General features: G+C 34.1%; 1 protein-coding gene across 9 annotated transcripts in view; it reads left to right on the top strand.

The window, feature by feature from the left end:
* Nucleotides 1-556: 556 nt before the first annotated feature.
* The window catches only part of MALRD1 (MAM and LDL receptor class A domain containing 1), a 672,837-nt gene continuing 647,122 nt past the window's right edge, over nt 557-26,271 (top strand). For 6 of the 9 annotated variants that reach the window (XR_012127984.1, XM_073229124.1, XM_073229120.1 and 3 more), the window contains exons 1-2: nt 557-871; nt 12,223-12,363. Coding sequence is in view for 8 of the 9 variants with exons in the window: in XM_073229124.1 (XP_073085225.1) it covers nt 673-871; nt 12,223-12,363 (340 nt within the window). In the remaining variant the exon portion in view is untranslated. The remainder of the gene's footprint in view (nt 872-12,222; nt 12,364-26,271) is intronic. The other 3 variants (XM_073229123.1, XM_073229122.1, XM_073229121.1) reach the window with 1 other exon arrangement.

Below are 26,271 nucleotides of genomic sequence, written 5' to 3'. Positions count from 1 at the left end.
CGCACTTGGCAAAAGGATATTTGAGTTCTTACTGTATTTCCTCATAAATATCCCTTAGCTTTTTTGGGCCCAAGTTATGTGATTTACAACATAATGATCTTCAATGTCCTTTCAGCTTTTAAAATCCTATGGTTCTTAATTATCTAAACAAGCAATGTGAAGTCTGTATTCAGTAAAGTATAAACATTTCATTCTCACACAGCAGTTTAAGTATTTGAACCTGAAATATTTTAATAAGTCTTAGTAACTCTCATGATGTTCCAAATCACATGAATGTGATTTAAGCATGCATAGGAATTAGTGTAGAACTTATAATTTTATTATAGTTCCACCTATGTGCCTGTCTTTTTTTTTTTCCACTCCCTTTCAGGAGATAGCATGATCATAAAGTCTTAATTGTTTAAACATGTTATACATAGGGCAGTGAACATCCATGTGTAGATAAATACAGATGTGGTGCAAAGACTCAAGTTAAATATTTTCTAAAGACACTCCTTTGAAAGAGTACAGGAACTGCCCTGGGATTCCTTTGTCAAAGCTGCGGATAGTTACCAAGAGTATGTGGTCATAGAGGGCCACCTGGGAAAGAAAGAAGAGAGAAAAGGAACAGAATGTCTCTAATTATGGACTCACTTGTTAAAACTGACTGATCTCTAATAGACATATCAAGTCATGTTCTTCTACTTGGCCAGAATGTTAGCATTCCCAAAGAGTGAAACTTTTTGTTTCCTTTGGATTTCCTGTGTTTTCATCTCTGCATCACTTCAGCAAGAACCCGCAGCTTTTCAGTGTGACAATGGGGTCTCCCTGCCTCCTGACAATGTATGCGACTTCACAGATCAGTGTGGGGACAGGAGTGACGAACAGCAATGTAAGTGCCACTCCTCTCCCTTCTCCAATTTCAGTTTCCTGTATACTTTCAAACCAGGGGCCAGCAGCAGCCCAGGGAGATTCAGCTACATAGCCGGCCCTGCACAGAGTACGTGCATATGCTGCTAGTGTAAGTCAGAAACTAAAATGTACTTTTGAATGAAGAGACAGGTCCCTATATAAAAATTAGATATAAACAATATAAAATCACTACAATTCTAACTGGATGGACTATATTTGAAATCTGTTTTTACTAATTATAAAGAAGGAGTGATATGCAGAAATATAGATTTTAGGAAGCAAAATTCAAAAGAAGGTTATTACAAAAGAAGGTTTAAAATGCTGCAATGGAAATTAGGAGCTTAAGTTTGAATTCAGTATGGAAATATTTGAAATCAGTTTTAGGTTGGGGAGTAGATTTTATTTTTGCTTATAGTAGTTGTTACCTTGTGAGTTGTTACCAATGGCGCATGGAACATGACTCTGGCTTTTATCCATTGATTCCAGGGCAGAGGAAGTAGCACAAGCTTCACAGAGTCCAGGATCTGTATTTGAATGCTGTACAAACCATGTACTAATTGTGTGATCTTGAACTTGCATTTTATTATGAGAGGTCATAAAGTGAGATAAACTGACTCTCAGTGGTGGGAAAATGCTCCATTGCTTACTGGTATGATATTAATAAAACGGACAGTGTTCACTAAGGGCAGATATAACAGTTTCTACTGCAGTATGGCATCCTAAAGGAATATTCCATTTCACCCAGAAACTAGTGCCATTTACATACAATCACGTTTCATTAGCAATATTTTCATAAAATCAAATGGGTTCACTCTGGGTTCATAGTAACTATTCACTCAATCATCTGGAGGCACTAATTCTATTATTATAGAGCACTTTACTTATATATATTTTCTATTTTTTATTCAGATACTTATTAATTAGTGTTTACAGAAGCCTTCATTTTCTTCTGCTAAAATAAGGTTCTACCTATTTAATTTTGCTATTGTAGCCTTTTTATTTACATATTCTATCATTACTACATTAAAACAGAGAAGTGATTAATACTAAAAAATTTCTTCTCTGCAGAAGAAAACAGGCTAATGATTTTTCTGCTGTAGTTTGGGATAGCTATCATGCTGTTGGTAATTATTAAATACAATGTGCAACCAAAGACAAGAATTCATTTATATTTGTCCAATTTTCCCAGAGAGGCTAAATGTGGACGTGCTGCCCTTCTCTGGCCTGTCTGGGAAAGCCCTTGCCCTTCCTTGGGGAGCAGCAAAGAGGAACTACTTGGCTGGTTTGACAAGAAGTGCAAAGTCCCTTCCATTATTAATCTCTGTGTAGCTTCCTTTATAGCACGCTTGCTGTGATAACATGCAGGTTCTGCTTCAGGGAAAAGGTTAATGTGAAATAAAGAGAAAGCTGCTGAGTGGGAAAGGTCTCGGCGGCGTGAAAAATTCTAATAACTCTCAGCCTTGGAGGAAAGTGAAGGAACAGATCTGTCAAAGAAACAGATTTCATTTTAAATGTTACATTAGGAGATCACCTTTTGACTTACTCACTTTTCATTTTCATTTCTGAGAAGTTCCCACTTCGGCGTTTTATTTAAAATGGGGACCACAACCTGTAAACAAAATTGAGAATCACTTTGAAGTGTGAGTTTCTTTGCACCCACAGTAGGAGGGAAATACTGTGAAGGAACAATGGTGGCCAAGTACTTTCTCTCATGAAAATTTGTCATGCTAAATTTACAGATGAGTTTCTTTAAAAGCTAACTTTATAATGATTTTGAAGTACTAAACTTACAGATGAATTTCTTTAAAAGCTAACTTTATAATGATTTTTAAGTAGTCACACTGTGAGAAAAGAAAATCCATCTGTGTCCCTCTTTAATATCTAAAGGGTGTGACCTTTAAGTAAATAGATTAATATGTTGATTTTTCTTAGTGAAATGGATATAGATCAAGTCTAATTTCAGATACAACTGATTCTATTAATAGGTTTTTTAGAATTTTCTTATTTTATGTAATGGGCTTCTTTTTCAGAATACTTGAACCTGTTATTTTAACTCACTGTTTTTTTTTTAATATTCGGTTTAGAAGGACTGAGTCTTCACAATGGCATACATTCTATTTATACACTGTATTAAGCACTTAATAGAAAGTAAGCACACAAAATAATGTTTAGGTATAATAATTGTTTGGTTCTACTGTTGACAAGAATCCTATTTTATTAGAATTTATTGATATCCTGAGCCAGGGAAATAAATGTTGTGGTACCAACTCTGAATATTTTTTATAAAATCATCTTTCAGTTGTTGCATTGTCTGCTTCCATGCTGATCCCCATTTCCTGATCTCCCTCATTCTATTTTTTTTTGTTTTATTATTTTATTATCAGAACCATTATACAAAGCACAGAGACAGTCTAGCTTTATTCTAGCAATAGCTCAAAGTTATTTAATGTTCAAAGGTTTTATTCTGTTTTATTTGTACTTAACAGGAAAGACAGTAATTACTTTTGTTGCTATAATTTAGATCCAAGTCAATCAGAAGTTTCTAAATTGTACTATCAATACAGTATTGAGATATATCCCAGCAGTGGATCCCTACCACTGAAGTGTTTTCAGAAAATATTCTTAAATAATTACTTTTGCATACCTGAAGTTAATATTAAAATTAAATGTTCCATACATTCACTTTTAGAGTTAAATTTACTATGACTCAAAAGAGAAACATATATTCAGTTAATCTGACATTTTTCTTTCCTATCTGAATGTCATGCTTTAGAAAGTTTCCATTTGGTCTACTATTTTTATAAGGAAATAGGAATATTTTTTAATATTTTAGTTTGATGGGATGTATCATAAACTTTGGAGGTTTTACCTAATTTATTTTGCAAACTTTTTGGACTTAGGAACAAGAATTTTTTCAAAAGGTATTTACTTCATATAAATCTAAATTTATATGTGAAATTATCTTAAAGGTACATTCTCAGAATCTGAGAGATGATAGTTTTTAATGAGATGATATTAAGTACAAATATTATTTCTTCAATAGGATGACATGAGTGTCAAATAGTTTGAAAAGTAATTGCTTCCCTGAAGTACTTGAAGCTAAAGCATTAATAGCATGAAATGTGAGATTTCATGTGCATTATTTATTTTACTACACTGGATGCAAAATGTTTTATGTGTATTTTCATGAAACCACTAAAAGTCCTATTCACCATAGCAAAATGCCTTAGTTTGGGCTACTATAACAAATACCAGAAATTGGGTGTCTTAAACAAAAAAGATTTAATTCTCATACTTCTGGAGGCTGGGAAGACCAAGCTCAAGGCGCTGGCAGATTTGATGTCTACTGAGGGCCCTCCTCCTGCTGTGCACACAGCTGTTTTCTCACTGTGACTTCACAGGTGGGAACAGAGAGCTCTGGACTCTTTTCCTCCTCTACAAGGACATCAGTCCTGTAATGAGGGCTTTGACCTCTTGTCCCAAACACCTTTGAAAGGCCTCACCTCCAAATACCATCACATTGGGGATTAGGGATTCAACATACGAATTTTAGAGAGATACAAACATGAATTCCATAGCACAATAGAATTATGCATATAAGAAATATAACAACTATGCAGAGCCCAGCTGAAGAACATTAAAAAAATTACAGTTGCATGGGAGACTCATGACAAGACTGTTTCTTAAGGGATGCTTCCGTATGTACATGTTCATGAAATCAACCTAGATGTACATTAAATTAACACAAAATATGACTAAGATAAATTTTAGAATCTGACAAAAATGAGTGAGAATAGCTATAAAGGAAGAGAAGAAAAAGAATAATGGGGAATAACTTGCATCAATAGGTTTATAATAGTGTTTATCATGTAAACGGTTCCAACATTATGCATGTTTTTAATTAGAAAAGAATAAATTATTAGAGATATTAAGCATATCTGTAATATATTTAATAAATAATTATGGCATTCCAGATCAGTATATAATATGTACTGTATTCCAAGAACTGTTAAGAAATTTCATGGAGTATCTCATTTAATATTTACCTACTGTCAAAATAGTGGAGCTGTTATTGTTCCCAATTGACAGCTTGGGAAAATGAGACTCAGATTACGTGAAATAAAGTGTCAAAAGACACAGAGCCATTCAATGGAGAAGCTGGAACTCACAACCAATTCTGTCTGATTCTAGAATCTTTGATATTAACCACCATTCAATACTGACTGTATTTATTATATGTTGTATTATATAATGAAATTGGCAATAATGTAATTTTATAATGTGTTAATGCTTAAATAAATTATGATACCTCTGTACTTGGGCATCTTTGCAGCCATCTATCATGATTTTAAATGTTATTTAAAAATGGCAAAACACTCATATGTTGTCAAGGGAAAAATTTTGATTACTGATCAATATGTATACTTAAAAATATAGAATGGCATTGAATATAAAACTAGATGGAATTACATCTGGGTGTTGGACACTCATGACTTCTTTTTTGTGCATATATTTATATTTCAACTTTTCTAAAGTAGCATCTATTTAAAAAATCAGAATAAAATGGTATTTTGAAATTATCTAACAGTGTTCTTATTAGCTGCTCTCTTGTGTTAATTCTATATATATAAGAACAAAGATATTTAGAAATGTAGGCCGTATGATTCAGCACAAAATTCCTTTTCTTTCTTTCTCCTATTTTTTTTCTCAAAATCAATGAAAAGAAGTTTTCTTCTTTTTGTTGGAGATGCTTTGTAATCCAGAGTAAAGTGATTAAGAATTTGCTCTTAAAAGAATATGTCAAAATTATATTAATGAAAGCAGTCAATATCAGCAAGAAAAATATGTAGCGGGGTAAATCCTGTCACTGTCCAGGCCCATCCATGTTCAGGGGATGATGCTTTTTCTTCCCCATCACAACCATGTGGGGACCAACAAGTATAGGGTCTACAGCTCACATGATTCCCTGTCTTGGGGCTCCTTGGAATGCAGTAGCTTGTCTGCAGGTTTGAGCTCGACTCTGCAGCCTCCTGACATGACTCAGAAAGTGCCTGCCTGTCCCACACAGCTAACACAACTTGTTTTTGTGTGGTTCCCGGAGGTTTTCTTTCTCTTCTTTCCTTTCAAAACTTACCTCCTGCAATGTCATGCCCATTTCTCCTTCTCTCTTCTTCGAAGGGACCCTTTCCCCTTCCTCACCCAGCCTCTCCAGGGTGGGGGTGATCTAGCTGTTTCGCTGCTTTTATCCAGCTCTAATAAAGGCATTAAGTCCTTGCCCTTATCATTCAGCCCTTCCATAGCTATTCAGTTTTTACTGAAAACTGAGCAGTGTACATGTCTCTTTGCATTCGAGTTACAACAGTTCTGACTTTCCTAGAGACAGTGACCAGAGAGGGGTCACATATGAGGAAGTGAAGGAGAGAAAAACAGTTACTAAGATTTCCAGATTTGTCACCAAATCTTGAACTTTGTCCTCTTGTGATGTCCCCTGACAATTCTGATTGCCAGAGCAGGTTCTTGCGCAGCAAGCACGTGATGCTGTCCCTGCAAGTTTTTTCTGAAGAAGGAAGAACTTGGGAGGAAAGGAGTCAGTGTACATAACACATGTGGTCACATGGGTGGGGAAAGACGAAAAGACCACAAGAACTGATTGAAGGCAGGCTGCAAGGTCATTTGATGAGAAAAGGAATGATCACATGTAGCATGTATTCATGCCATCTCATAATAAGGTTGGTTGTTTTTCTGGTAATCACATTGAACCTTCAAGGTCTTCTGGACAACTGCAGAGTTCACCAGCATATGCAGTATAGTGGCTGAACTGGGAAGTCACAGCATTGGAATCCTGCCCCTGGAGCTGCACTGGTGATTGCAAACAGTGAGATTATGAAGAATCATCTCCTTATTTCTGAAAGTTGGAATTTGGGTCCTTATTCTAGCCAGGCCCAAAGAAATCCACATTTCTCATGAGTTGGATAAAATTTGGTTTCAGAAGAGAACAGGTCCTGATTCGATGATTCCAGGTCTTAAAATGACTAAAGAGGGTTCTGTATTCATAAGGCCTGTACAAAAGCACCTAACATCTTCACAGACTCCAGTCTTTGCCTACATGGGTGACATCCCTCTAAGGCTGCCAATGGTTTCTTTAATATTTTGAAGCAGGTCATGAGAAAGCAAAATATTAGGTCCATTAGGACAGGGAATTTCCCCAGTGCTCCCCATTCCTAGAAGACTGATTGGCATTACTAAGTAGACAGACTGATTCAGTTACTGACTGCCTGATTTTTCAGCTGCACTCTTTTATTTCATTGTAGAATTCAATAAAACTGCTCAGTCTTGCAGCCCAGTCTGCTTTTGTTTTGTGGCTCAAGTGTGCAAACTGATGTCAACCAAGAAGGACATTCAGTTTGTTAGCTCCCTTTGGAAATTTCAAAAACATGTGGTGACATCAAATGGGGAACTGTTTCTTCCGCAAGCATCTTCTGAAGCCAGTAACTGTACATACATAGACCCCTGTCAGGCTCGTCATTCCCCATGCCTTTTCTGTTTGTCAGTGAACATCATTTCTGTGTATGCATGCTGACACTAAAGGCTTGGCTAGGAATGCTGAGAGAAGGCTTGCATTCTGTTGTCAAAACCATCAGATTTATGAAGGACCTTGAATCACAGTTTTTAAATAAATTTCCATCAGTGGAATAGAATATAATGTTCTCCACTACCCAGAAATAATTGTGGCTTTCTATTGAATAAGTCTTGAAATGCTTGATTGGATTTAGAAAAAAAATTTTATGTATTCTGAAAGAAATTGAAATCCTATTTAGGAAAATAAAATGGTAGTTCATTTGTTCCTGAATTAGTTTACTTGATGGAAAATTTCTCCACTCAAGAGATATGACTTTTTATTAAGGGCTCTGTATTCACCATTATGTAGAAACTACTGAAAAGCCACAAAATCTTTTGGCCAGCCTGTTACTCTGGAATACAAAATTAATATGTAAATAGTTATGAGACATTTATAATGAGTAAATGCTCCTGCAGACTGGAGTGAATGTCATTCCTTATCAGTATTTCTGGAGAAATCAACACTTACTCTTCTGAACTCCTTTGAAGGTTACTATCCTGAAACAATATTAAAGTTACAACATGGTTTAGAAAATTTCTTCCCATTCACATGATACATCATAGTAATAATTCCTGCCAAAGATATTCTCATTGACCTGAGAATAAAGATAACTACATTATAAGAATCCAACCTAATATTGGATAATTCTGGTGTGAATTATGGAAGTGCTAATTCCATTTGCTATCAAGTACTTTTATGAGTTAGGGTTTTCCTGTTTCTGTCTTAATGAAAATACTAAAATTAATTCAGTGTGAAAGATAAACATTTCCCCAATAAAGACTGAATACTTTCAAATTCCAGGCCAAATAGTAGTAATCTATTGAAATTTACTTTTGAGAAGAATTAAAAATTACTTTCACTTATTAGAGTATTTTGGATTTACTTCGTGCTTTGCAGGACCTGGCCATTAATTTTACATTAAATGAGAGTAAGGGACTTAATTCTTCGTGAAAATGTTTTTAATGTTATCTACATGAAGTAAATAATTTTCTAAATTGTATGTAAAATGTGTGACTAATATATAGCTTCCCTCAGAAAGGAAAGGAGATAAAAAAGTCTTAATAAATTTGGAATAGAAGAAAATTACCTCACACTATAAAGTGTATACATTGAAATACCCACAGCTAACATCATACTCAATGGTGAAAGGTTGAAGGCTTTTCCTCTATGATCAGGAGCAAGACAAAGATGCCCTCTTTCATCACTTGATCAACATAGTACTGGAAGTAACAGCCGGAGCAATTAGGTATGAAAAAGATATAAAAGGCATCCAAATTGGAAAGGAAAAGCAAAACTGTCACTGTTTGCAGATGACATGATACTGTATATAGAAAACCCTAAAGACTTCATCAAAAAGCTCTTAGAATTAATAAATTAATTCAGCAATGTGTCAGGATTTAAAATTAATACACAGAAATCTGTTCCATTTCTATACAATAGCAACTATCAGAGAAATTGGAGAAACAATTTACAATTGCATCAAAAAGAATAAAATACATTGGAATTAATTTAACTAAGGAGGTGAAAGCACTGTACTCTGAAAACTATAAGACATTGATAAGGAAATTGAAGAAGACAAATAAGTGGAAACATATAATGTGCTCATGGATTGGAAGAATTAATATTGTTAAAATGTCCATACTTCTTAAAGCAATCTCTAGATTGAATGCAATCCTGATCAATTCATCAATGACAGTTTTCACAGAATTAGAACAAAGAATCCTTAAATTTGTATGGAACCACACCCGGGTTAGAACGATCTCGAGGAACTAAGTTGGAGGTATCATGTGCTTGGGATTCCAACTATAAACTACAGAGCTATTATAATCAACGCAACATGGCACTGGCACTTAGATAAACAGACAGAATAGAGAGCCCAGAAATAGACCCACCTTTATGTGCTCAATTAATCTGTGCCAAAGGAGGCAAGAATATACAATAGGGAACAGACAGTCTCTTTATTAGTGTTGGGAAAACTAGACAGCTACATGCAAAAGAATGAAACTGGATGACTTATTTATAACTATATACAAAAATAGACTCAAAATGGATTAAAGGCTTAAGTATAAGATCTGGAATCATAAATCTCCTAGAGGAAAACATAGATGGTGAGCTCTTTGACCTCAGTCTTGGCAATGCAGGAGATAATTGGGCCTTCTTAGTGACCTCACATCACAACATGGGGAACCCCTCCCTCTCTGACTGTAGTATGTCTGACTTTCGGGTGATTGAAATGAATTGGGTGATTGAAATTGAAAATGGTGATTTCCAGAAATCCAAAAAACCTCAGAACATAGGAACTGGTAAATTCCTAATACCACTCCTCATGGATCCAAATCCTGTCCAACTGTAGCATTACTAAACAGAAGTTAGTGATGGCTGTACTGGAAGATATCTCCATTGAGGCAGATTTTAGTAGAGCAAATAGTTTTACATTTGACTGTAGATGAGTAGCACATGGAATTAAAAGGTAAACCAGCCACAATTCAAGGAAAATTATTCAAGTGGTTTAAAATATACAGTTCTCTATTCAGGGGAAAATGAATACTTAGAAAATTTCCTAATGCATTTTGAATAATCCAGCAATCATTAGAAGTTCATGATTGCTTTTTTAATAAGAATTACTTGAAATTGTACATTTACTAGGTTCATTTTATAACAAAAAGAACCCCTGTTGAGACTGTTCAGAAGGAAAATATTTTATTTAGCTATTCTTCTAGTTCCAACACTTTGAGGAATCATCATTACCCTCGTGTGTTAAAAAGAACAAAGAACACTGCAAGCAGACTTCATCTAAGTAATGATAATACAAGTTAATTTCTGAATATTTAAAAAATATTTTACACTTTTGTGACAATGTGTGCATTTCACACATATTTGCTGTAATAAATGTAAAGTACTTAATACAAGATATGACATAATTTTATTTGTTGATAAAAATAGTTTAGAGTATTTTATAATCACAACTAGATCATTATAAAAATTGCTAGGAACAAAAGGAGGAAACTTGAAAACAGATACACATTTATGCAGGTAAGGCTAATTGAATGACACATACGCATATATACACAAATAACCATATAATTTAGTTTAGTTATTGTTAAATCAGATTCTCTGGACTGCAGGAGTCCATGAAGTAGTAGTCTGGATATTCCAGTTATTCTACATAATTGCAAAGGTGTTATGACAATTGTAAATTTAATCATGGTAAGATTATAAACTAATCAAATTTCTTTGCTTTTGGATAGAATATCAATTCTGCCTGAAAATACTTATTTAAAACACTGGATGTAAGAAGTCATGTTTCAGAGTCAAAAAGAGTTGGGTCCCAGTCTTGACCCCGGCACTCATTAGACTTTCTCTCTTGGACAAGGTCCTTAATGTCTATAACATTGTCTAAGTTTCCTCATTTTTAAAATGGAAGAAAACGTCTTCTTCATAAGGTTGACTGTAAGAAAGAAATAAATTACTACAAGTAGAATGCCTAACACAGAACAAACTGTCTCAGTAAATTGTAGCTATTCTCATTATTACAGAATACAGCTGGTGTACAGAATCTTTCAAAGTAATGGATATAGGAGTGCAATTAGTAAAATAGACCACTGACTAGTACTAATGCAATTTTAACATTGTTTAAAAGTTACATTTCTAAATCAGATTTTAATACTCATATTGGTGATATCAAGAACATGCCCCAGATTTATTATTATTATTAAATAATATTTTGTCTAAAATATGATCAAGTAAAAATGATGTTTTCATGACTGGCTTGCCAATCACTGCTGTTAACCAGCGCATTTACTCCCACTGTGGCTAATGCAACCAATCAGGCAAGAACAAACTTGTCAAAGGAAAATCTCCACAGTTGCTAAGAACTACAGCCCAGGAAGTTTACAGCCCAAGTGGTTGAGATCATCTGTTTTAGAAGAGTGATATGTGCAGATGCTAGATAATGGAATAAAGCCCTGCCTGGGGTGTTATTGCAAACAACCAAGTGTCTAAATCCTTCTGCTTTGCCCACACCTTTTTGGGTCACTTACACCCAGAGAAAATAAATTAAAAAATAGCCAGAAAGTGGCCCTGCTGTGATAACAGAACCAAAAATTTAAGAAACACTGATATTCATCAAGGAGGTGCTATGCTTAATTCCAGGGATCCACCAAAGCCATGGATGGCTAAGTTTCAGGCTAAGGGTCCTCTGTGGTTTGGTCTGCCCAAACCGGGAATTCTGATATGCCCGGTGGGCTGAAATATTGAGGTGGAGGTGAAGATGTAAACTTTATAATAATTGCTTATATTTTATGATGTCTAAGTTGTATTTTTATATACATTATGCCATTCGATCCTTGTAGCAGTCATTGGAGGGAAACAGCAGTGTGTCATGATTCTAACCTTTCAATTGAAGCAAAAGGCTTGTTGTTGTCACTTGGTTTATCTAAGGCACTCAGTTAATAGCAGACAAAACCAGGATTGATCCTGTCTTCTGACCGCATGTGGCATTCTTTCTATTTCACTAGTTTTTATATGTGTGAGTTATTAGAATGTATGCAGAAAAGCTTTGCATGAATAAAGTAGACTTCAAATGTGAAAAATAATACTTATGTTAAACTATATTTGTTGTTTGTTGCTACTTTTTTCTTTTGACCATTGTCATATTTCTTAAGAGGCCAAATGGGGTTGTGGAAGCTAATTTCTTATTTTTCTCTTGTGAGGCTCAAGTTATGAAAGGTGTGATTTTGAGGATGGGCTCTGTAGTATGACACAAGATCACATTCTGGGACTTGGCTGGACAAAGAGAAATGGGATGAGTGGTCTGTCACCTCCATTTTATGATCACAATGGTGATGTGTCTGGTAAGTGCTTTGAACTTTTTTTTTTTTGTCAATCAGTTGATTAGGGCAATAGAATCTTGGCTGATATTTTGATATTAATAATTATCATGTCTAATTTTATGCATTCTTTTACCACTTGCAAGACAGTTGTGATTCTAAAATGTCACTTTGGATTCTCATAATTGGGTTCCTAGGAATCCAAAGGTCTATTTATATAATCTTTGAGATTTTCTAGTTATCTCAAGTTTTTATGGAAATTGTAAAATTTAGACATAATAATACATATATTAATTTGTCAAATTTCTTAGCTTTAGGCTAGTCTGATTTCAGTTCTATGAGGTAAAACTTGTTTTCTCAGGCTTACTAGAAAGCTCTCATGGGCTGCTCACTGGTTTTGAGGTAGCTTTGAAGTCAGACATTTGTTCATTTATTTGTTAAATAATGAACTCCATTTATCCTACATTTTGTATTAGGTGATTAAGATGTTTTAGCAAGCAAAAATCAATCAACCCCATGCCTGCCTTCATCTGATGGGCTTGCATATACTATGAAAAGAGGTAAAATATATTGTTTGGCATAACTAATTGGTGATTTTTTATAAAAGTGATCCTTCTCTCAAATAAATACTATTAAATATTAAATGTATTTCACTAGAGGTAATCTAAAGCAAACAAATGTTCAGATATTAGATGTTAATTGTTGGGAAATACTGACATATATGCTACATGTGTGGATTAGACTACTGACTCTCTCAGTTACTAGCTATATAATATTGAGCAATTTACTTTTTTAAGCCTTGTTTTTCTCAACTTTAAGAGTAAAATAATTCTTAGTTTATAGGATAATTGACTTAAGAGCTAAATGAGATGTTCTTGGTAAAAGTCATAAAGTATCTGACACTCAAAGTTGAATAGGTAGTAGGGGTCTAAATAATTTTGGTGTTCCTAACTTTAACTTCTAAATAAGTAAAATGGAGTTTATTTTGCTTGCCTTTGATATGACAAATATTTCTTTTTAGAAGTAATTTTTAACAATTATTAGGAATAAGCCTACTTATGCAAACACACAAAAAGGACAAGGGACAAGCTTCACAAACAGGACCAGTGACTCCCTGTGCTACCTCAAACTTTTATTATGGGTTCCGTTATGTTAGGTGGTGATCCTGAATCTGGCTCCCAGCTTTTAGCCATTGCAGTGCCTTGTGAAATGTGTGTTTCATACATCTCTCCTTTGGAATTTCCCCACTGTTTTCTCCTTTTACTTAGAAGATCTTTCACAGCACACGATTACTTACCCTAGGCTGCTTCCTGGGCAGCATGCCTGATATTTTCTCTTTTTGCTGTAAGTGGCTCTTACGCTTGCTTGCGTCCTCGCCTTAGAGTTAGACAACACCAGGACCTCCATCACTGCACTTCCCTTCCCTGTAAAATGAGTAATGGTAACATAAGCCTCACGGGAAAAAGGGGGCAAAATATTGCCTGACATAATTAATGAAGGCTGGTGATTTTAATAGTAGTGATGCATCTCTTGTAAATACAATTAAATGTTAAAATATAAACATTTCCCTACAGATATTTCCAATAAGCAAATGTTCTGTCTTTAGATATCAGTTGTTTGAAAATGTTTACAGTAAAGTAGTTTCATTGAAATCTTGTCTTCATTCAAAAATCCTTATTCCACAAGTATTAATAAAAATTTTGATTAACTTACTCTCGAAATAATTTGCCAGTGCTCCAAAATAATATTTACTACTATGCAATCAATGCCTTGAGAAGTTTTCAGAGCTAAGTGCATTTCAGTATCTATTTAGAGCACTAAATAATCACTGTGTCAATATCTGAAGTCCACTAATGCTTGGGACACAGTGATTAAAATAGTGTTGATTTTTAAATGCATATAGCACTGCATTTAGGTAAAATAATATCACTATACAATTCATCATCTTTGCAATGATAGTAAAACAATATTTTTTAAAAAGAATGGAGTGTAAGAGTTTTTCTTTTAACTCTTAAAAGAGTATTGGAGTTTAAATAATTCTAGAGTTAAGCTGATATTAAAGGTTATGACATGAGATTTTAAAAATGTGTAGGTTATCAAACATGAAAAATAACTTATTTCCCTTTGTACCACATATTTTTTTTATTTGGGTATTTAAAATCAGGTTTCAATGGGAATATAGAAGTTCTGTTATTTTGACCAATTGATAAATTGGATCTGAAATCCATGCATTAAGAAACACACACACTATTCAACAGCATCCAATCTTTTCATTTTTTGGGAAAGTGTAACAATCCTAACCTAGGATGGTAGAAACTTTGCTCTTCTCCACTGACACACCTACAGTGACCCATTGCTGGGGCGTTTTCGTAGTCCCGCGGGGCTGGTAGGCAGCACAGACTAGCTTTGAAAGTTTCATCTGTTCTGTGTCTCCTAATTCATGATCATGTTAACTCTATTTTGCCTGGGAAGCTGTAAGCTGGGTCTATGCAACTTACTTATTTTTTATTTCTATAGTTTCCCCCCAACAGTTTATTATAAAAATTTTGAAGCATATGAAAAAGTTGGAAAAACTTTACTGTGAATGGCCATATACCCACCACTGAGGATATACAGTATTTGTCTTATCAAAAATCAAATATCTGTGCATCTCCTCATCCAGTTCTCCATCCATCAATCCATCACATCTTCATTACATTCAAAACACTTGCAGGAATCACTTTACCCCAAATACAATAATGTGGTATCATTGACTAGATGCAGTAGTCACCAAATCATAGCCTGTGGGTCATTTTCCTGTTTTTGTAAATAAAAGTTTATTGGAACATGGCCACACCTATCATTCACAATTTGTGGCTACAACCTGGAGTTCAGTGGTTGTGACAGAGAACATGTGGTCCACAAAGCCTAGACTATTTGGCCCTTTAAGAAAAAATTTGTCAGCCTCTGCTCTAGAGTACAGTATTCATTACAGTTCTCTTTTTTCTTTTGAGGTAAAACTTTGATTATATGAAAAGACCAGTCTTGAGTGTACTATCTGATAAGTTCTGACAAATGCACTCACCTGTGTAACCCAAACCCCTAACAAAATGTGGAACTGTCATGCCAGTGTCCCCTCATGTGCCTTCCTAGTCAATCGTTGTTCCCACCCTTCTTTCCCAAGGCTGTTGCTGCTTTGATTTTCCACCTGTAGATTAGTTTTGCTTGTTCTAGAACTTTGTATAAATGAATATATACTCAATATACACTTTCGTGTAAGGCTTTTTTCACTTGGCATAATGCTTTCAGATTCACCCATGTTGTAGAATGGATCATTAGTTCTTTCATTTTTATTGCTACATAGTTTGTAATTGAGCTTTTTCATTCACTCTTATTGGTGGACACCTGTGTTTTTTTCTGTTTTGTGCTATTATAAATAACACTGCTATGAACATTCTTGTACAAGTCTTTGTGAACAAAGATTTTTAATTCTCTTTGGTAAATACGTAGAAGTGAAACGCTGTGTCAATGAATGTTTAGTGTTAAGAGAACCACCAGAGCCTTTTCTAAGGTGGTTGTACCATTTCACACTCCCAGCAACAATCGGTGAGACTTCCTGTTCTACACCTTTGTCAGTATTTGGCATTCGCTGTTTTCATTTTGTCTTCTGAAGTGACTGTACCATTTTGCAGTCCCACCAGCAATGAAACAGAGTTCTTTATACCGGTGTTTTGTAGTTTGGATTCCCATCCTTTGTGAGACTTATGTTTACAGATAATTTCCCCAAGTCTGTGGAATGTGTATTAATCTTACTTATATTTTTAATGATTATAAGTCTCTAATTTTTATGGAACCAATTTTTTTCTCTTATGTTTTTCCATGCCAAATTAATTGGCATGAGGAGCTCTTCATAGCCACTTATCCTTTCAGTATTACAGCATGTGTAGCAATGACCCTACTTGTTCCCGTCACTGATTTTGTTTTATCTCCTTTCTCCATCTCTGCACTCCTCTACTTTTCTGGATTTTCTGTGCTCATTTTGTTTTTTGTCTTACTTTCCAAGGTAGAGAGAAAAAATTTGGCTCACCAATTTTGATATGACCAATATTTATTATTAAGGTGAAACATTTTCTAATTTCACTTGGGATTTATTTTTTGACCCATTTATTAAAACTGTGTTGTTGAATTGTCAAATATTTGTGAGATTTTTACAAATTATTAATGACTTCTAATTACATTTTAATTAGAGAACATTCCTTTATTTCAATATTTTAAAATATTTTGAAACTTATTTTATAATGCAGCATATAATCTATCTTGGTGAAAATACTGTTTGAATTTGAAAAGAATGTGTATCTGCAGTTACTGGGGATAGTGGTCTATAACTGTCAGGTTAAGGTCGTAAAAGAGTGTGCAAATAACCTGCCTTTACTGATTTCTTGATTGATTGTTCTATCAGTTGCTGAGAGAGGGGTGTGAAAATCTGTTACAAGGATTATGGAATTGTCTATTTTGTCCTTTATGTCTGTCAGTTTTTGTTTTATATGTTTTGGAACTCTATGTACGATTAGGTGTAAATGCATATTTTTATGCCTTCCTGGTATATTGACCCTTTTATTATGATAAAATGTCCTTCCTTATCTCTATTAATAAAACATGTTAAAGTTTATTAAATTTGATAGCCACTTTTGTTTTCTTATGTTTTTTTATGGTATACTTGTCCCTATCACTTGTATGCAGCTTGTCTGTATCTTTATATTTAAAGTGTGTCTCTTATAGGCAGCATATAGTTGAATCTTGTTTTTATATCTATTCTGATAACTTTTCATTGGAGTGCTTAATCCATTTAATTTAATATAACTGTTGGTATTGTCAGGTTTATGTCTACATTTTATTATTTGTTTTCTGTTTGAGCATTCTATTCTCCTTTCCTGCCTTCATTGGGATTATGTGAGTATTTAAAAAAATTGTTTCAGTTGGCTTTTTAGCTATATCTCTTAACATTTAATTTTAGTGGTTAGTCTAGGGATTATGGCATACTCTTAATTCTTTTCAGTCCACTTAAAATTGACAATTATAAAATTATATATAATGTAGAAAGGTCCATTTGTCCTTTATTTTATAGTGGTCACATGCATTTTGCCTATGATCTACTGACATTGTAAATCTCACAAATCAATGTTACAGTTTTTCTTTAAACATTATTAAAAATAAAGATATTTTTATCATATTTCTTACTTGCAATATCTTTCATTCCCTCTATCTGAATTTCTTTCTATTATCATTGCTCTCTAGCCTGATGAATTGCTTTTAGTATTATTTCATATAGTCTAGTTCTGCTATGATAAATTATGTCAGTTTTCCTTTTCTTAAAATGTTTTTGTTTTCTCTTCATTCATGAAATATATGCTCATTGGATATAGAATTTTTCATGCATGCATTTTTTTTATTTTAGTAATGTAAAGATATTACTTCACTCTCTTCTGGCCTCCCTAGTTTCTGATGTGACATTCACAGTATTCTAATTATGGTTTTGCTATATTCAATATGCTTTCATTTTATGATGCTTTCCAGATTTGATCTTTTATGTTGGTTTTCAGCAGTCTGTGATGTACCTTGGCATGAGATTTTTAAAATCCTACCTGGGTTAAATAAGCTTCATGAATATGAAGTTTTGTTTTTCCACCAATCTTGAAAAGTATTCTGCTCTAATCTCCTCCCTGGGCTTCAGCCTTCAGTATGTTAGACAACAGGTTAAACATATTGTTACTGAGGGTCTCATATGTTTTGTTTTCTCCATTTTTCCCCTTGAACAATTTCAACTGATTTATCTTCAGGTTCTGTCATTCTTTCCTTTGTCATTTTCATTATGCTTAAACAAATCCAATGATTTTTTTTAAAATTCATATGTTCTATTAACATTTTTATTTTGTTGATTATAAACTTTTAAATTACTAAGATTTATTATCATTCATTATGAACATACTATTTTTTAACCTCATTAAGCATTAATGTAATTGTAGTTTAGAAATCCTTATCTGCATCATCTCAGAATAGACCTCTGTTGATTGTTTTTTTCCTGTGATATGGTTATATTCTCCTGGTTCTTTGTCAAATAACTTTGGACGTATCCTTGACATTGTGAATTAAATACCGTGGAGTCTCTGGATTCTGTTATATTCCTTAAGAGAGTATCTATGATTTGTTTTCTGTAAATGGGTGATTAACTCACTTACACACAAATTAAAAACTCTGTTTTGTTTCTTGTCAGCAGCAATTCAAATATCAGCTCAGTTATTTGAGCCATAGTTGCTAGAAGTGCTCTCTGCACATGAATGTTTTAATTTTAGCAAGAGCCTTGAATGATTTATTCATAGAACGTGGCTCACTCCTTTCTGTCTCTCTCATTCCTAAAATTCTTCACTTTATTTATGGTAGATCTAGATGTCCTAAGCTCCATTTCCTGATTCTTTAAGCCAAAGACAGCAACCTTTCTATGAAACTTTTAGCCACATACACCAGGTGCAACTGCAGCCTGACTTCAGGTGCAACATGGAGGGAATCTAATTTGTTCTGATCCCTTCCACCAAGTTTTATTTTCATAAACAAATATACCTCCTTTGTTTATTTTTAGAGTCTCCTGAGGCTCCAGATTTTAGGTTTTTCTTGTTTGTTAGTATAAGCTTTATATGCATTACTGAGTTTTTTTAACACCAGCATGTCCTAAACTGTTCTATATTGACTTTGAAGGGCCGTGGGAACCATAATCCATTCCATAATACTTGGCAGGCTGCAGTATTTAGACAGTGAGTTGGATGATTTTATTAAAAAGAAAGAGCAAAAGACAAAAAAATGGAAGAATCTCACATTCTCACTCTCTAGGTCAAGTTCTTGCAGGCTTTTTAGTTTTAATATCTATTTTGAAATCAGTAAAAAAGTAATGTTAATTTATTCTTTTGTATATTCATTATTTCAAGAACATTTTATTGAGCATTTATATTGCTCCACATACTATTCTAGGACTTGCACATACAATACGAACAGAACACAATTCTCATCTGCAATGAACTTGCAATCTAGTGATGCAGACATAGCCCTTATACCTGTTCTGTCTTAGGGATCTGCATATTTTTTTCTTTCAAGGGCCAGATGATAAGTAATTTTTGCTTTTTAAGCAACACAGTTTATACCCAGCTATTGAACTCTACCATGAACTCTACTGTAAAAGTAGGCATAGAAAATGTATAAAGATTAAGCATGGCTGTGCTATAATAAAATTTTATTGATGGAATTTCTAATTAATATAATTTTCACATGTAAAAATTTTTAAAGCAAAAAAGAAATTGAAGATGAAAAGTCTATTTTATATGTTTATATGCATATTTTATAAATGCTAGTAACAATTGCTAATTTCATTTCAAAGCTTTTATTAACCCCAGTGTGTAAAAGGCATCATGATAAATGCTGTGAATATTGTAGAGACTATTAAGGTACATGCTTCCCATCGAGGTGTTTATGATCTCTGAAAAACAGCTTGAAAATAATACAATTAATTATAACACAGGGAGAATTTTAAAAAGTGCTATAATGTTAGTCTGAGCAAATTATTTGTAGCAATAAGCAAATTCTGACCCTGGGAAGGAGAAGGGCATTTGAGAAAGGACTTGAAACATGAGTGGCATTTCAATGGACAGGGAAGTGAAAAGAAATGATGTTTCCCACTGAAAGAACCACATGAGGACCCTGTAGACAGGCTTGGTGTGCACGGGGAACAATATGGCAGTCTGATACATCTAGAGGATACTGTTTTTGAAATGAAGATTAGGCCAGAAGTGTATTCAGGAATGTCAAGAATTGTGCCACTCAAAGGTTGCTGATGTTGCTCATCAGTCCTGTTCCCTTCCTTCTTTTTCCTCCTCTATCTAAACTCCTTCACAGTTGACAATCTTATTTCTGCTACCGTCCAACCAGACAGCAGAAATGAGAGATACTGATTGATGTGTGGCAGTGGTTGAGGAGTTGCGTGAAGAATTTCAAAGGCACACACATTTGGTACTTAATGATTCATTCTGCCTAGGGCAGTATTTTTGCCCTAGAGAGCAGAGAGCTTTAGTTTCTTCCACAAATTCTTTGATTGAGAAGCTAATAAAATTAAGGTTCTTGATGTGTGCCTGCATGTGTGTGCATTTTAAATGAAAAGCCACACAAGGTTTTCATAATTCCTCAACAGACTTGATGCCCATTTTTATTGGATAATATCTGTTTGTTTTTCCATTTCTCTTTTTTTCAAATTGGGACTATCAGTCAGGGAATCATAGTTGATAACTTAGATGATTATTTGTATTAACTGATATGAATGACATCAATGAAATTTCTCCATATAAGTAGTCAAGCTGTCAAACATTTTAAAGTAAATAATAATATTCCACTGATTAGAGCTGAAACTAACACATTCCATAATTTTTCTGTATGAATATAGGAATTTTTTCCTATTGTGTCACTTGCTTTCCTTTTGGCAGGAATTTTATCTTCATAGGCAGATGGCTTCTTTATTTGTTAAATTTGTGTGGGTTGATATACTTCAAATTAATTTAGCCACAAGTGAAAAAATCCATTCTCAGCAGAAACACCTAAAATAAAAAAATAGTACATTGAAATAAACATAATACAAATTTCAAAGAATATATTTTTTGAATCATGGCCAAATAGTAAGCAGATAGATTCTGCCAAATGAAAATGGGCAGGGAATTTTACCAATTAAAGTGGTTGGAAAAAACCCAGCAGATTTCACTTCTCTACAAATGAACCCTGGCAACTGTGATGAGTAGTCACATTGAATCTATGTGTCCTACAGCTGAATTAGTCAAGGAAGAACTTAGAGGAACTCAGTGACTTTAGGCTTCACAGACTTTGGTCAACACCTTAAAATGTAGTAAATGGAACATGAAAACCAAATTAGTGGTAGACAGAATTCCAAAAATGCCTCCCCACCCCACCACAAGGTTCCCATCCCCTTGTTATTCAATCAGATACCAGTGTAGCTATGTATGTGAAAGGACTTCTTAGATGTAATGATGGATACTCATCTGCTGACCTTAAAATAGGAAGATTATCCTGGACTGTTCAAGTGGGGCCAATGTAATTTTATGGTTCCTTAAGACCTCTATATACAAGGTCATGCCACTGGCAGCTAGAAACAATTTTACTTTCTGTTTCTACTCTAGATGCCTTTTATTTCATTTCCTTGTCTGATTTCCTGGCTAGGTACTCCAGTGCTATGTTGAATAGAAATGGTAGTTGAAGATATCCTTTATTTTACTCCTATTAGGACAGAATTTTTTAGTCTTTTACCCTCAGGTCTGATGTTAGCTGAGGACTTTTTGTAGATGCCATTTATCAAGTAAGCATGTTCCCTTCTGTGACTAATATGTTGTGTGTTTTTATCATGTGGGAGTATCAGACTTTGTCAAATGTGTTTTCTGCATATTGAGATGATCATGTGGTTTTTGGCATTTACTTCCTCAATATGGTGTTTATAAGTGGTTGTTTTATATACATTGAACCAACTTTGCATTCCTCGGATAAATTCCACTTGGTCATGGTGAGTAATCCTTAGTAGTTAGATCAAATTTTTATATAATATGCCAACCTTGGCCTTTTGATTGGAATTTCAATCAATTTACATATAATGTTACATAAGCACATATAACACAATTATTGATAAGGTAGGATTTACACTTACTACCTATTTTCTGCCTGTCTTATGTTGTTCTTGTTGCTCTGTTCCTCCATTACTGTTTTTTTTTGTACTCATAGATATTTTGCAGTGTATCATATTAATTCAGTTTTTCCACTATGTATTTTTGAATTATTTTATTTGTGGCTTCCTTAGGAATTAGAGCAATCTAGGTTGGATTAATACCAATTTAATTGCAGTGGCATATTAAAAAAATTTCTATCTAGCTCCATTCTCCCTACCTTTATGCTGTTACTACCACATATTGCATCTTTATAGATTACATATCCATCAACACTGAATTGTAATTTTGATTTTTTTTTCAATTATAACAGTTGGAATGATTAATTATTGAATTTTATAATTCTTTTTATTAATCCTCTATTTTGTGAGCCATCATTCTCCTGGTTTTGTTAGTTCTTTAGACATGGTTTCCATTAGCTCTTTTAAATATTTAAAATAGCTGATTTAAAGTCTTTGTCCAGTAGGTCCAATGTCTAGGCTTTCTCAGAGACACTTTCTATTGATTGCTTTATTTCCTCAGTATTGGTCACATGTTCTTGTTCCTTTGCATTTCTCACAATTTCTTTTGAAATATGGATATTTAAAACAATATGGCACATCCAGAAATCTAGACCCTCCTTTCCACAGTTTACTGTTGTTTATTGATTTGGTTTTGTTTGCTTTTCAGTCTAGTAACTTTTCTGGACTGATTCTGTAAAGTCTTGAGTCTTGTCATGTGTGGCCACTAAATTCCCTGCTTAGTCAGCTTAGTGCTCAGCTAATGATTGGAAAGAGTTCCTTAAATGCCTGGAACCAATATCTCCCTTATTTGTTCAGGGACTGTTCACAAGTTAGGAAGCACCTTCATTGCTCATGCAGGTAGCTGACAACTCTCAGTCTTTTCTTCCTGTTTTCATAGAGCCTCAAAGTTAGCCACAGACGAGAGCTTAGAGCCCTTTTAGCTCTTTCAGAGCATGTGCACAGTGCTCTGCATGCACATGTCAATCCAGATTGGTTGAAATGTTGGAATGTTTCAAACTCCTTTGGGACTCACCTGCCAGCTTTTGCTTTAAGCTTTTTGGTTAGTCTATTGTTAACCCCAACTGTTTTACACTGTCTCAGGCAATGTAAAGTTAAAACACTTGCTGTGAAGAAAACTTTTTGTACTGGGGAAGCTATTAATATGGTCAATTTCAGAGAGCCTTTTAAGTGTAGTCTTTCAAGAAACACTAGACATGTTAAATAATTATTTTTTGGTAATGAGGTTTTGAAAGAACTCTAACTGCATTCTTCTTATTCCTTTTCCTGCCATAGTGCACCGGGGATGTGGGCGGCTGTTTTTCAGAGAGCTGGAGAGTGGGCAATGAGGTTAGGCAAATTAAAAAAACATGAAACTCCTTGTTTTTTCTGAGATTCAGCCATTTCTCCAATAAAATGCTCTAAGCTTTGCTATGGCCATTTTGCCAATAATTTCATTGCTTATGTGGAGGAGAAAATATTCAAAGGTCTTTACATTGGCATTTTCATTAACATCACCCTCATATTTATTATATGTTATGATCTCCTAAAGTGATTCATCAAAGCCTTCATCACTGAAGCAGATTTAAACTGACATGGCAACATTTGTTTACAAGTTGCTAGCAATTTGAGGATATTGTTTAAGAGATAGAGTTTTAGCAAATGTTATGGGGTTGTGTTGAGCTTGTTAGTTTCATGAATAGGTATGAGACAAAACTTGTGATTTAATGGAAATAAAATTTAATAAATAGAAATTACTAACTTGAAAGAGTTTGTATTTAAGACTGTTTCTTTTCCGTTATCTGATCTGAGCCATATTTATGTCACAGATAAACACACTTCTCTTTCCCAAAAGTTTTGACATTTTGACCTTTGCTTCAGGCTGTGGACCTGGTCTTGATGATCCATTCCTGTGGCCTGATTTTTGGGGAAATATTCTTGAAAACTGATATTATCTCACTGTTTAAATACTCAATTTTTTGAGTTCCTTAGAGTCAGTTGGTTACTGTAGCATGTAATAGGATTTACGTTTTCCCTGCTCACATTCATTCCTATTAATCACTTAGAACTTGGGAGATGGAGAAAACACAGGGTTCTTACCCATAGTTGAAGAAAGTGGGAGTGAAAATTCTACTTTTTCTTTTGTGAGGATCAAGGCTGGTGGAATTCACTACCAAAGCTATTGGATTCATCCCTCAAAACTAGATTCATGATTTCTGTTGCTTTCATATTTTATATACTTTGCTTTTTGTTATCAGTTTTGGTTTTGCTGGGATTTTACTCCAACACTTAGCAACTGAGAAGAAATTGTTTTTGAAAACCCCTTAACATAGACATTTACAATTGTAAATGAAATCAAGTTGTTTGTGTTCTTATTTTGTCATTTTAATAACGTTTTCTCACGAGATCACTTTAAATTTGTTTAAGATATACTATGCAGTTGCTTTTATGGATGCAGACATAAAATGGGAATTTATGAATCCTAAAACAAACTCATATAAACATTTTAAAGATTAATAGGTGACATGATGATAATGATGGTGGTGGTGGTGGTGGTGATGGTATGTGAGAGAGATGATATTAGTAGTCTTTCAAGGAGTAAGAGGGGCATATAAAGAGAATATTAGATATGTTTTCTTGTTACCAGCTTCATAAGTCTCTTCTCTATGATTAGAACCTGTAGTGGGAGGGGATTCAGGTAAGGGAATGGGCATGTGGGAAAAAGTTATGCACCAAGGATCTGTTTCTTTCCTTTATACTCAGACACAATGACTAAAGTCCTATGGAAAGCAAGATAAATTTCTATAATATGGTATTGTTCGCTAAGGAACATCTCCATCTGTGAATTAAAGGATTTCTGTACTCACATTGTAGGGAACAAGATAAAATTGAGTGTGCATTAAAAAAAATGCCTGCTATTGTCACTAAGTTGGAATTAAAGGTAGAAAATAGATATTGTTATTGGATGCATTTTAACACTTCTTTTTTTCCTATGAAAAGAAAACTTACTGCTAGAACAAGTGCAAGGGGTCTCAAGGTGGTTCTGAATTTAAAACCTCACCTTTTATGATAACCTGAAGATTAACCTTTATTTATTTGTTGACAAAATTCAGAATAATTTACAGTATCATAACATTTACCAAATAAAATCATTTATATTTATAAAGCACCCTGCTTAAATATCTAAATAATTTATTATAAATGCTACTCTATGATTTAATAACAATATGTCTGATCTGATTTTTAAGTTCAAATGTTTAAAGATAAGTATGATTAATTTAAGCAATTTTCTTGACAAAAGAAAATATTTTTGCTGTATACCTCATAGCTGCTTTTTAGATCAATATTTGTAAACAGTAATTTAGGACCTATTGGATACTATTAACATTTGTATTGCTAATAATATTATTTAAGCCTAAAACAACATATCCATATGGCTCATTATGCTTATTTGATTATTCACTTGCTTAGCATTTGCTTCACCTGCTGGATATGAAGCAAGAGCAAACTAATGATAGTCCTCTCACATCACCCTAATACCAGCTCTTCATGTAAATTATGTTTATATAATTATTCCAAGGAGTACATTCTCAGAACAATTTCCTGTTATTGCAGGGGTCTCAATTGTGCCTCTAACTATATCAATAAGCAATCATTAATATTATTGTTTTCTGTTAATTAGGACACACTTTTGGAATAGGTATAGGGAAGAGGTTTCTTAGGTTTCATAATTTTACCATTGATTCTCTCAATGATGTGACAATTAAATTTGATTTCTAATCCAGCTTGAAAATGCCACTGAATACCTTGGTAGCTTTGTCCTCATAATCATCCTCAACATCATTTTTTCATTCCTTTTAACAAATAGCGGCACACCAAGTAGAGGAGCAGAAAACAGTGGTTCCCAAGTTATACGCAATGATCTAGTCAAGCATTGCAGGAAATCTAGGAAAGCTCAGGGATGTTCCACATGTACTTCATAGGATTCTAAACAGTAACAGGCTTGCTGGCATAGTCTGTACGGCAGCATCCAGGAGGGCCTCAGGGCTCAGTACTGTTTTTCCATAATCCTGGGAAAAGCTGGGACTATTTGATCCAATTATTTCTGGGGAAAATCACAGCAAACCATGATCTCTTTTGAATTCTTCATGGAATTGTGTATTTTGGTGGGCAGTCCCAGTATACTGTTTTCCCTG

This window comes from Manis javanica, chromosome 2 (genome assembly GCF_040802235.1).
Source record: "Manis javanica isolate MJ-LG chromosome 2, MJ_LKY, whole genome shotgun sequence".
NCBI classification, from domain to species: domain Eukaryota; kingdom Metazoa; phylum Chordata; class Mammalia; order Pholidota; family Manidae; genus Manis; species Manis javanica.
The sequence above is the reverse complement of the archived record's forward strand: the minus strand, read 5'-3'. Positions and strand labels throughout refer to the sequence as shown.